General features: G+C 38.3%; 1 protein-coding gene across 2 annotated transcripts; it reads left to right on the plus strand.

Moving 5' to 3' along the window:
• The first annotated feature begins 4,544 nt into the window (after positions 1-4,544).
• Positions 4,545-9,409, plus strand: LOC308403618 (arrestin domain-containing protein 3-like). Of its 2 annotated transcripts, none has more exons than XM_080893198.1 (6): positions 4,545-4,843; positions 7,171-7,228; positions 7,319-7,481; positions 7,591-7,687; positions 7,767-8,020; positions 8,316-9,409. In XM_080893198.1, the coding sequence occupies exons 1-6, from the start codon at positions 4,588-4,590 to the stop codon at positions 8,631-8,633; spliced, it is 1,146 nt and encodes a 381-aa protein (XP_080749324.1). In that variant the 5' UTR covers positions 4,545-4,587; the 3' UTR covers positions 8,634-9,409. The 2 variants fall into 2 exon arrangements, with proteins under 2 accessions (XP_080749324.1, XP_080749325.1); XM_080893199.1 differs by having other exon boundaries at positions 7,319-7,460.
• Positions 9,410-11,391: the final 1,982 nt, after the last annotated feature.

Here is an 11,391-nt window from a genome sequence, read left to right on the forward strand (position 1 = left end):
AGAGTGAATGATAGCAGAAATGAGTGGGAGTAAAGAAGAGAGGTAGGATTTCACAAGCCCCGTGGGCATGGGGTCAAGATGACATGTGGCAGGCTTTGATTTACACATGAACTCGGAAATATCAGATAAATCAGGAAGATGAAAAGTGGAAAACGGCTCAAAAAGGAGAAGAGGTTCTGGAGAGGGCGTAGACACAACATTTGATCTGAGTTGCTGGTGGATGTTATTGATTTTCGTAGTCCAGAACAGCATCAAGGAGTTGCATGTTTCAGAGGAATAGAAGTGCGGTGGTAAAGCGTTGGGGGGTTGAATTAGCTTGTTGAAAACTGAAAACAGAGTCCTTGCATTACCCTCATAAGAACTGATAATACCAGAGTAGAAGATTTGTTTGGCCTTGTTAATGGAGTCTTTATACTGAAGTGCGTGGTATTTATAGATTTCTGAATCAACAGTTGAACCAGATTTCTTATATTTACGCTCTAGCTGCCGAGCTTTGACCTTCAGAGCTCGGAGGTCAGAGGTAAACCAGGGAGCAGAGCGAGCAAAGGAAACAGAGAGGGTTTTTACAGGAGCCAGAGAATCAAGGACAGTGAGTAGACAATTATTATAATATAACAACAAATCATCAGGAGTAGAATAGAAGTCCGGAATCTGAACATTGTCCAAACTGGTAGTAAGAATGTCCATATCAATGTTCTTGATGTTGCGGAACAAGATGAGACGGGTTGGCTTGGTAGAAGAGCAGCAGAGAGTGAGGTTAAATGAAAGGAGGAAGTGGTCAGTTATGGGGATTTCAGTAGCAGAAAGATTCGAGGGAGTAAGGCACTTTTACGGTGGAACAAAGAAATTCACGGCAGTTATGTTAATAATATGCGCATCTGCTGCATCCACTGAAAAGCTGCAGCTGTTACACACGCAGCTGCAGCTTTTCAGCGGACTGAAAAGTGCGAACATGTGGACGGGTCCGTTGTGCATTGTTTACAGTGGTGCCGAAACCCAGGATTGGGGCACCTCAGACAGTACCTTTTTTTATTGCGGCTGTCGACTTACACATGCGGCTGCAGCTTTTTGGCTACAGTCTACACACATCAACAACAACAACAGGACCCAGTTCATTATGTTTTAAGCCGGCCAGTCAAGATTGCGCTCAGGTGCGTCCGCCTCCCCCGCAGCCGTGCCACATCCCATGCCCCGCCACAGCTTTGCAGTCAACAACAGGCTCACCGCAACCACTGAATAGTATTAAACTCTCAGTAAATTATATACATTTTCATCTCTCTTCACAAGTTTCTGGACTTATTTTTTTTATAAGACTAAGATTGAACTTTATTTTTCCGTGTTTGGCAATGTTCACATTCTGTTTAACTTGTTGCTTTTTTGAAGAAGTAGTGCAGACTCATGAAGCAGTCTAGTGACAAAAGTTACAAATAGTTGTTTGAAATGAAAGTTGTTTGTTTAACTCAGGAATTCGCATGATAAGGTGGGGCCAGGTTTCACAATGAACTCACCCGAAACTCTGGCTGATTGGGACCCACACCCAGTTTCACACCTTGGCTCAGGCGATTAGAGGATCATCAGGGGGTCCTTTTGTCCCTCTGTGGGGGGCTACTCCCACTAGGTTTATATCTGGGACTCTCCACCATTTGACCTTAGAACTGAAGAAGCTTCTCGGGTGAGAGGTGAAACGCCTTCAAGTAACTTAAAGAAGTCCAGACGCTTTTCTTTGCAAGCTCCTTTGACTACGATGACCTGGATGACTGAGAACCTTCACAGACATATTGTTTGTTTAAAAAAATAACTGAAGGATTCATTGTGAAAGAGCTTATTATCTAATAAATTTGCAGCTAGGCTTTTCTGTCATTGTTTTGTTTAGGTGGGGGCATGAAAATATTTATTCCTGCCATGTGGGGAATGATGTAAAAAGTTTAAGAACCACTGCTGTATGGAAACAGGTAAGGTTTGGTTTGACTGTGTCATAATCATTTAAATTGCTGCCCAGTGACGTCTTAGAGATTGAGAACGCTGGCCTATTGAGAGACAGTTCAGCTCTTTACCCTTATAACAGTATCAATTGTTTAATGAAGCCATAAGAAAGACCTGGCACCCACATCACAGGAGAGAGCACACTACATGCACACTCGGTGTTACTGTACGTAACACAGCTGTCTTCATTTGTCTTCTTTTTGCATTTGCTGCTGTTGTCCTTTGTTGGAATTTTCAAAAAAAAATGTAGCTGAATGTGTAGCTTTGTGCTAATATTGTGTCTGTTTCCATGATTTAAGGGCATTTGTAAACCTAAATTCAATATGGCTGAATTAAAATGGATTCAAAACAAATGTTTACATTCCTTACATTCCACAACACCTCCTACCCTCTGCATGAGACCTTATGAGCACTGAGCAGCTCATTCAGCAGTAGACTTTTACACCCACAGTGTAGGAAAGAGCGCTACCACAGGTCATTCTTATCAGCAGCTGTCAGACTCCATAACACATTTTAACATGCGGTAGTTTAAAACCACCTTGATTACAATGTTGCAGTAACAAAAACATATATATGTGTTAATATAGAGGTAATTATGGGTTAAATTATGGGTATTTCTTCATTTCGTTTAAGTTTATGATTGAATCGGTGGTTGTGACCAGGACATAACTCTTTATTGGAAGAGAGCTGTGACTATCCCCTTTCCCATTCACTTGGATAAATGATAAAGAAAGAATATTTTGAAAAGCTTTTGTGAGCTGAATTTTTTTCTTACTATTGTGAAACAAATTTTTAGACAATGATTGTGTGGCGGAGGCGGGGCCCCGGGCGCGGCTGCAGGGGAGGAGTGGTGCAGTGGGCTCAACGGGGCGGTACGGGAGACGCCGGTAAGAACAGCTGATGGTGATTATGGACTGACAATGGTTTTCCCTCCCCTGTTTTATAGTGAGACGGAGAGCGGTGGCGAGAGGAAAAAACGACACACGTCAGCTGGGAACGAGCTGTCAGTCTATGTGAAAAGCATAAACCTGTGAAACGTGTGAATAAATGTGGAACTTGGCAATAACAACCTGCGTGTGCGTGTACCTGTGCCTCGTATATTCCACAGATTGATTATAAAATAAAATGTATGCAAAATGTGCTACAGGATGCAACATACCCACATGCCTTTATTCAGCTGCAACCTGATCTCTTTCAGCTGGAGCCTGGTGATTTGATTACAATGCCCTTCCTTTTAGCCACAGCATCTAATTTGGTTTGGTGCATTTTTGAGCAATTTTCTCTGATCATAGAATACAGCCAGTCTTCCTGTTAAAAGCAAACCACTGTGATTTGACAAGACATAGAAATTCTGACTCATGTTGTTTTGTTTATATAAATGGTAAATGGCGTGTATTTATATAGCGCTATACTACTCCCTAAGGACCCCAAAGCGCAGTCATCCACTGTGACTTATAGACACGGGACCCCTCCTTGAATCTCCATCTTATTGTGTGGGAGGGGGTCTTTGTGCAAGAGTTTATAAGAGCAACCATCAATTTTCTTAGCGTCTTTTGCAATTCAATGGCTGGGGCTGGAGCCTGTCCTTGCTATCATGTAGTCAAAGATGAAGTACACGTGTAGGCAATAAGTATGCAGCTGGACTTCGGAAATCGACACAGAAAGATCTTATCTGATCAAGAGATTTGAACCTAGAACTTTGAACGTGGAAAGACAGGATATGATAAATGAAAACTGGTGGGACAGTTTGTGGCGGACAAATTACTGCATTTTTTAAAAAGAAAAACATCAGGTAATTTAGGCGAAAGTGCAGGAGACCATAGAACTGGTTTTGATGGTAGTACATGGTAAATTCTAGTTAGTTCGTAGAACTTATGAAAAAAAAAAGAGTTTAGCTATGAGCTAAAACTAACTTGGCGTCAAAGTTAGTTTTACCAGTTAAACCACTGGTTTAACTAGTTTAAATGGACTGCCCAGCTATCCCTTCAGTCAAAAGCTAGTAGCAAAGGCAGCAGAGGGAAGCACGGTGGTTCTGTGCTTAGCACTGTTGTTGCCATCAGTTACATGCCATGATACATGGCACTGTTGTTTTTCTGTTGCGTAACACCACCATTTGGAAACTTGCATCCAGAGTTTTTAGCTGCCCACCCAAACATAGCAGGCTACTTCTTTTGATCAAAAGGAGTTTGAATGAGGTGCTACTGTTACAAGGGTTGAAAAGCTGAAAGTCGTTCTTCAAACAGCATTTAGTTTAGTTATGGATCCCAAAAAGCATTTGCAACATGTCAGTGTTTCTCAGATTAGTAAATGTAAATAAAATCTGTGAATAAACTGTGACTTTGGTAAAGACTTAGTGAACAATATTAAGTAGCTATCTTAAACTGTGCAAATCCCAGTAATATGTCTAGTTGGTCATTATGGTGCATAAGCTAAATTTATTGTCTAAAGAGCTGTTGTAATAAATGTCTCACACTTTTTGGTACTATGTCAAATTAAAAAAAAAAAAAAAAAGCCCACGACGTCACTCTATAGGCGGAGCCTCCTGTCACGCCCATTGGATCTGCTCGTCAGTGCTGAGAAAAGCATTTCGCCGACAGCTCAGAAATGTCTCCGATAAAGGACTTTAATGTGACTTACGGAACAATCGACGAAAGCGATACTTTTTCTGAAGGAGATACTATAGTTGGAACAGTTAGTTTCAGCCTGACAAAAGCCATCAAAGTCAAAAGTGTTTCTGTAAAGGCCAAAGGAGACGCAAACGTACACTGGTCTGAAGGAAGTGGAGATGACGAGAGATCGTACAGTGATCATAGGAGATATTTCAAGGTGAAGGAACTCTTAGTTGCAGAAAATGCTAAAGGTAGGTTTATTTATTTAGAACTTGGAAATCACGTTATTTTGCCATTTCACTCCTCATGGCAATATACTGAGTTTGTTATGATCATTGGTTTCTTTTAGTTTTATTCATGTAATCCTTGTATATTATGATAATTCCGTTCTTGCGCTTCTAGTTTGGTTGTCATCTACTATTCAATTTTCATTAAAATTTTAGTTCTTAGTTCCATAAAGGACGGTGCTTTAATCTGCTGTCATTCCCCAAGGAGTCCCCAAAGCGGATGGATTTATGATTTAGCTAGAATTGTGCGCGCGAAAGACGGATGTTTTAACCATTTCACCACACTTCGAATGTTTTGTTATTTTAGACTGTAATTCTCTTAATTGTTTGCGTATCCTCTCTTGAATCCTCTTGTGTCAAACTATTCACGCCTGCCTTTCCCTGCGTCTCCCTTCCTGTTTTGTCTGTTATTTGTCTTCCGTGTCTTGTGACCAGTTTGAATTCGACCCTCTTTTATACTTCTGTCGCAACTGTTTGAGGGTTCCCTCTCTTGTTACACTCCTTGATCACCTCATGTGTTTATAAATGGTACTTTCCCCCTTAGGCTGCACTATTTATTGCCACGTCTATACACTTCTGCCGTGTGCTTCTCGACTCTGTTTCTGTCAGTTTTTATACTTTGCCAAACTATTAACCAGGTGGCGGGGAACGATATATAGCAGCATATTCCGATGTTTTGCATGGCTTTATTGATACAGAGACATACAGAGACACCAAATATATTTTTATTCAATCCGTTACAAGGGTTCATCTCAACAAGAAGGCAAATCTCATGCACTACCATCCAGAGATAACATTATTTACATTTAATTAGATCAGCTAATAAACCAATCAACACTGGACACCCTTTGCTTGATAGAGCTACTTCCTATAAGGCTACAGCTCTTAAAAGTAAAGTCATAAGACCGTATATCATAGAGTTATAGTAGTCTTCAACCAGAAATTATAAAAACCTCAAAGCACATTTTCTATAGCTTCGTTTTTTGCAGGAGTAACTGTGTAAATACCTGCATTGGCGTTTTTGAGTATATACAACTAAATAAAGAATGGAATTCGTCCTTCTTTTGAAATTTAAATTGCTCAAAGCAAAATGCTACTTTCACATTGGCTCTGGTCCCACTGTACCTCTGATTCTCTCTTCTCAGTTATCATTCCTTGTGAGTCTTGCATTATCCTAACTCACTAAACACAACCCAGTCACAGGCACTGTGGGATAGATTATAATATTGCAGAATTCCCATAGAGTCTTTTCAAAGTTAAAGTCATCTTCAGTGTCAGACACTGATAGGTGCCAATCTTTTTTTGGGGGAGTAAAAAAATATTACTGACCTGGTAATGGCCAGGTTACCGGGCTGGTTACATCCATGGTTGTCATGGTCTTCTAGCTAGAAACTAGCAGACTGGCTTGAAAATAAAACATGTTACACGTGCAGAGATAATATTAAAGACACTATGGTGATACATGCATTTTAGAGATCCCTGCTTTTTTTTTTAAAGAGTTTTCTGTGAAGTTAAGAATAATTAGAAAAGTGTGTGCAAAAACAACAGGAATAACAGTGCATACAGACATGAGTATTGATTAACTGTAGAAAAAGTAAGATATAACTACTGATGCTTCAGTCAGTTCTGTTTGAGGTATACAAGTTAGTATGGCCATAAGCTACCACAGGAGTTACAACAGCAGAGGTATCCACATATTTGATTTGACAGATTTTTATACTGGATACCATTCCTGATACAGCCCTTCCAGGGATTTGTCCCAACTTCCCTTCTTCCAGATGATCTTTTGCTGATAGGAGAAACATTAAACATCACATAGATTAAATGAAAATCTCCCCAAAGTAAAATGCAGCTATTATTAGTTATCATTGCCTACCTATGATCATTCAGTATGTCTGCCATATAAAAACCTTAAAATGTCACAAGCAGAAAAAAAAAATAAATAAAAAAGAACCAAAAGCATTGTAATATTTAATTTAATCTGATGTGCAGTTAAATGAAACAGACAAAAGTAAACCAATGCCATTCTTAAAAAAATACATTTAATGCAAAGTTTAAAACAGGAATATAAAAAAAGCACTCGAGTTTCAAAGGTGAGTTTAAAGTTGTCTGCATTTTCTTTTAGTTTTACTGAACGTGATTCAAGTCTAGACTTTTTACAGTGAAGTTCTTTATCAAATATATCTTCTAGTTTGTAACTAGGCTTGATGCAGATCTTGGAAAGCAGCAGTTGCATTTAAGAGCCTACCACTCAAGAGTTTCTCAAAAGTTTAATCACATTTCTCCTGCAGGCACTTCACTTCCCCAAGGGGTCCATTATTTTAAGTTCAGGCTTAAAATCCCAGAGGGGTAAGTGGGAATTTCTGGCTGCAAGTATCAATACTGTGTCATAACTTGCCTTTACAAACAAATGCATTATACCATGGTTCTGTTTTATAGGAACATGCCATCATCCTTTACAGGATGCCATGGAAAAGTTGTCTACATGGTTGAAGCAAAGATATCCAGGAGCTGGCGATGGCCTTCTACAGTACAAAAAGAGATCAAGTTTGTTTCTAAGGCATTTCTACACACTGTTCAAGTAATGGCAAACACTGCAATGGTTTATTAGAAATTTTATACTTGGAAAAGTGTATTGTAACCTTTAAAAATGCAATTCAGTGAGGCATTAAGTTGTGTTGGAAAATGTTTGTCTGTATGTTTTGTTATAGTGTCCACAATCTAGTACAGTGAGTAAAAAGATGAGTGGTCTCTCCAAGGGACAGGTCCAAATGTCTGCTACTATTAACAGAACAGTCTGTTTTCCAGGTAAATTGTTTGCAATTTGCAAAATCTAATGTAAATACATTTAACAATGCAGTTTACTTATAATATTTGCTTTTGTCAGGTGAAACTTTATCTGTTGCCACCAAAATCTGCAACTCTTCCTCCAAGGACATGAAGCCCAAATTCAAACTCCAGGAGAGAATAGTGTACCGTGCTGGTTGCTCTTCTACGTCCAGTGAGAAAACTTTATTTAAAAAGGTCGGGGACAATATAAATCCAAACTCAGAGGAAAGTGTCTCTTGCCAAGTGAAGATTCCCGTTGATGTCATCATTCTCCATAACTGTGAAATCATCTCAGTGGAATATTACATCAAGGTATGAAACAAAGTCATAGTTCTTTTATATAGTATTACCTTAGAAATTAAACTTCATCTGTTTGTAAACATTTTCAGGTAAGTAATAGACACGTAAAATACGTGTCCTAAACTCTTAAAAAATGTATACAAAAAATTACTGCAGAACACCTAATTAAACTACTACTATTGCAAAATGCTGCATAAAATTTGAATAATAACATATAAATTATTTATGACAAATAACTGAATCAGTAGCTTCATATGTTGCACTTTGATTCAGATGTTTACTAATCTATTACTGACATGTTTCCTAGGTGTATGTGGACATTAGTTTTGCCACTGATCCAGAGGTTGTGTTTCCACTGGCCATCGTTCCTCCCAGTTTTGCTGCCTTTCAGCCTGGGGAGGCTCTGGGGCCTTACCCACCTGGGACAGCTGGGGCTCCAAGCTACAGCGACTTTACTTCCTTTAACCAGTGGCCACAAGGTGCCCCACCATATGAGTTCTCAGCTCCAGCGTTTTCATCACCCCCAGTACAATATCCAGGATCTACTGCTCTGCCTCAGTTTCAGCAGGAAGAACCACCTCCATCGTATACGTCTCTTTATCCTCACCAAAATGAACAACCGTAGAAGCTCAACTGGATACTGAGAAAATGAATGAACTAAATGTTAATAGTAAGTCACACCTCAAAAATAGCTCTTGGGAGTATGGGCTAATGAATCTTCAGTTGGGTTTGGAAAACAGACATCAGTGTAAAATTCTGAAAGCCAAGATAAGAGACGAGAAAATTGGTTACCACATGTGTGTGCCTTTGGTGGGTGCTGAGCTTCTTGTTGGTCAATTAGCAGGACAGCATGAGGCCTTACAGCTGTTGTCACATGAGAGAACTCATAGTTGCATAAGAAATTGAGTTTTTCATACTGTACTAATGAAACAAAGAAAAGACAGCACATAGCTGATGATGATAACTAGTTTGCAAGTGGAATGGAAAAGGTGCTGCTTTAAGGCTGGCATTCACTTAATTATTTGTTTTTGTTCAGGAGTATGTGCCTGCAGGTGAACAGTGAGTAAGCCAATGATTTGTTGTGAATTTTACCTCCATGTTGTCTTTGCTACAACCATGATAATTCGAGTTTTCCATTTTCTTTTGTGGGGTCTTTATCTTACAATAGAAAGTGCCTTGAGGCAACTGTTGTTGTGATTTTGCCACTATATTAAAAAAGAAAAAACCTGCTTCTTGTCTGCGGTCACTGGGTTTTATAGTAGAGTCATCAGACACTTGTTTATGCCAGGCATTTCCAAGAAAGTGTAGTCATGTGTCTCTTGATAGGTTGTTACTCTTTAAAAGGTTTAGTTGAAACATTTACTAGCACAGAGATAAGTTCATATTCAGATGCGCATACATTATATTAGAACATATTTTTTTATGCTACTTATATTACTTCATTTCCTTTTTTTATTTTCACACAAAGACTAGAGGCCAATAAAGGGTCTGTTGCAGTTCAGTGGCTTCCTTCTGGTGGCCACACTTTCTAACAATTTAACAAAATCATACACTCCAAAATCCAAGTTTCGATTTATCTTGACGTTTCCTTTGTTAGATTTTATCTGTGTATGTATCTGTAAGTTTGTTTGTTTTTTTCCATTATTTTCTGAATTTCTTTATAATTTTATCCCATAATAAGTTTTAAACTGGTTATCATCGTTGTAATTTTTGCTAGGCTTTCATTTTTATTATGCTCGTCCATTTAAGTCTTATTTATTGAAATTTCAATTTACATGCAATTGCCTGGAAAGCACTTTGGCTCAACCACTGTTGATATAAATGCACTATAAAAATAAAATTGACTTGACGTTTGTTAGTTATGTTAGTTAGTATTATGCTCATTCATTTCAGATAAAATGAGGCCTCTTCACAATTTTATACTTAGTAGTATACTAAGAGTATTCTATATTTTATCTTTAATAATATTTAAATGTTAAAAAGTCAGTGTGAGTTGTGGCTTATGCTTTTGATGTGCCATTCTGCTTATTTTCTGTGTCATTTGTAAACACAACACTGGTTCATCCCCTTGACTTAGGTTTATTTTCTTATGTTTACATATCATTAAATAATACCAACAGTTATCTCAAGGCATTTTATATTATTTATTTATTTTATTGTGTTTATTTTTATAACACCTGTCTTGCACAAGTACAGTCTGAATGCTTTGTTGTTCTAAACACATTTGCTTTCCCAAGAGGAGCACTATGGACTTTAGGTAGGTTCTTCTTGCTAATCATTTTTATTTTATTTTAATATAATTATTGGTGTGGATATTATGGGGGGGGTGGGGGCTGCTGTTGTAAGGCTGGTATTGATTTATTAATTGAGTTCTTTTCTGTGAATTTCACCCCCCCCCCCCCCCCCCCCCTTTTTTTAATTGTCTTTCTTACATGGTAACCGCGTTAACCTTTGCTTCTTTTCTGTTGTCAGTGCGTTTCATAATAGTGTCATGAGACACTTGTTTATGCCAGTAATTTCCCAGAAAGAGCAGACATTTGTCTCGTGATAGGTTGTTACTCTTTGAACAGTTTAGTTGAAACATATGCAAGCACAGTGATAAGTTCCATTCTTAAAACTGTGTATTTTTTTAGGCCACAGTGATTTGGTTAAGCTCTGCATCAGCAAACAGTGTGTTGACTACAAGTGGATTCAAACTGCAATTCTGTGTGTGATGAACCTGCATTGCCTGTGCAAAACAGATTAACATGTAATCACTTGCTAAGAAAGCAATGGGAAGTCAGGCTTGTTTATAGAATGCAATTCATATGCAATGGTAATTTGAAGAGCTTTGTATATGATGAATGAAAGGAAATTAAAAATGGGAATAAATCAATTAAAAGAGTTTTTAATACTTTTAAAAGTTACAGTTGGTCAGAAATGTAGGAAAGATAAAGTGCTAATTCACCATGTTTAGTTCAGTAGGTATACTGCCTACAGATATCTAGTATATGCACACCTTTCAGAAGAGGAAGCATTGACTGGCTGACAGGTGTTCCCTTTACTGCACCATAAGAGAGATGTGACTGGAGTCATCCAACTAGCTCAGGCCAATTTAGTGGCTCAAGGCAGTCCATTAAAGAAAGCAAATGCGGCGTGCAAAAACACCCTCAAATTTTGATACCCTCCTCCTCTAACCAAATATGTTTATTTGGTTAGATGCTTTGCATCTTTTAACACTAATCTAGATTTTCACATTTATAATTCAAGTTAATAAGATCTTAAGGTTAGGTTGTTGTTTCTAGAAACTTTTCTTTTGAACATATTACATAAAAGCATCACAATCTCTCCACAAGCTTCAAAATCAGGTATTTGCAAGCATTTGCAAACTGGAAAACAAAGGG

This window comes from Rhamphochromis sp. 'chilingali' (assembly GCF_963969265.1).
Source record: "Rhamphochromis sp. 'chilingali' genome assembly, chromosome: 10".
NCBI classification, from domain to species: domain Eukaryota; kingdom Metazoa; phylum Chordata; class Actinopteri; order Cichliformes; family Cichlidae; genus Rhamphochromis; species Rhamphochromis sp. 'chilingali'.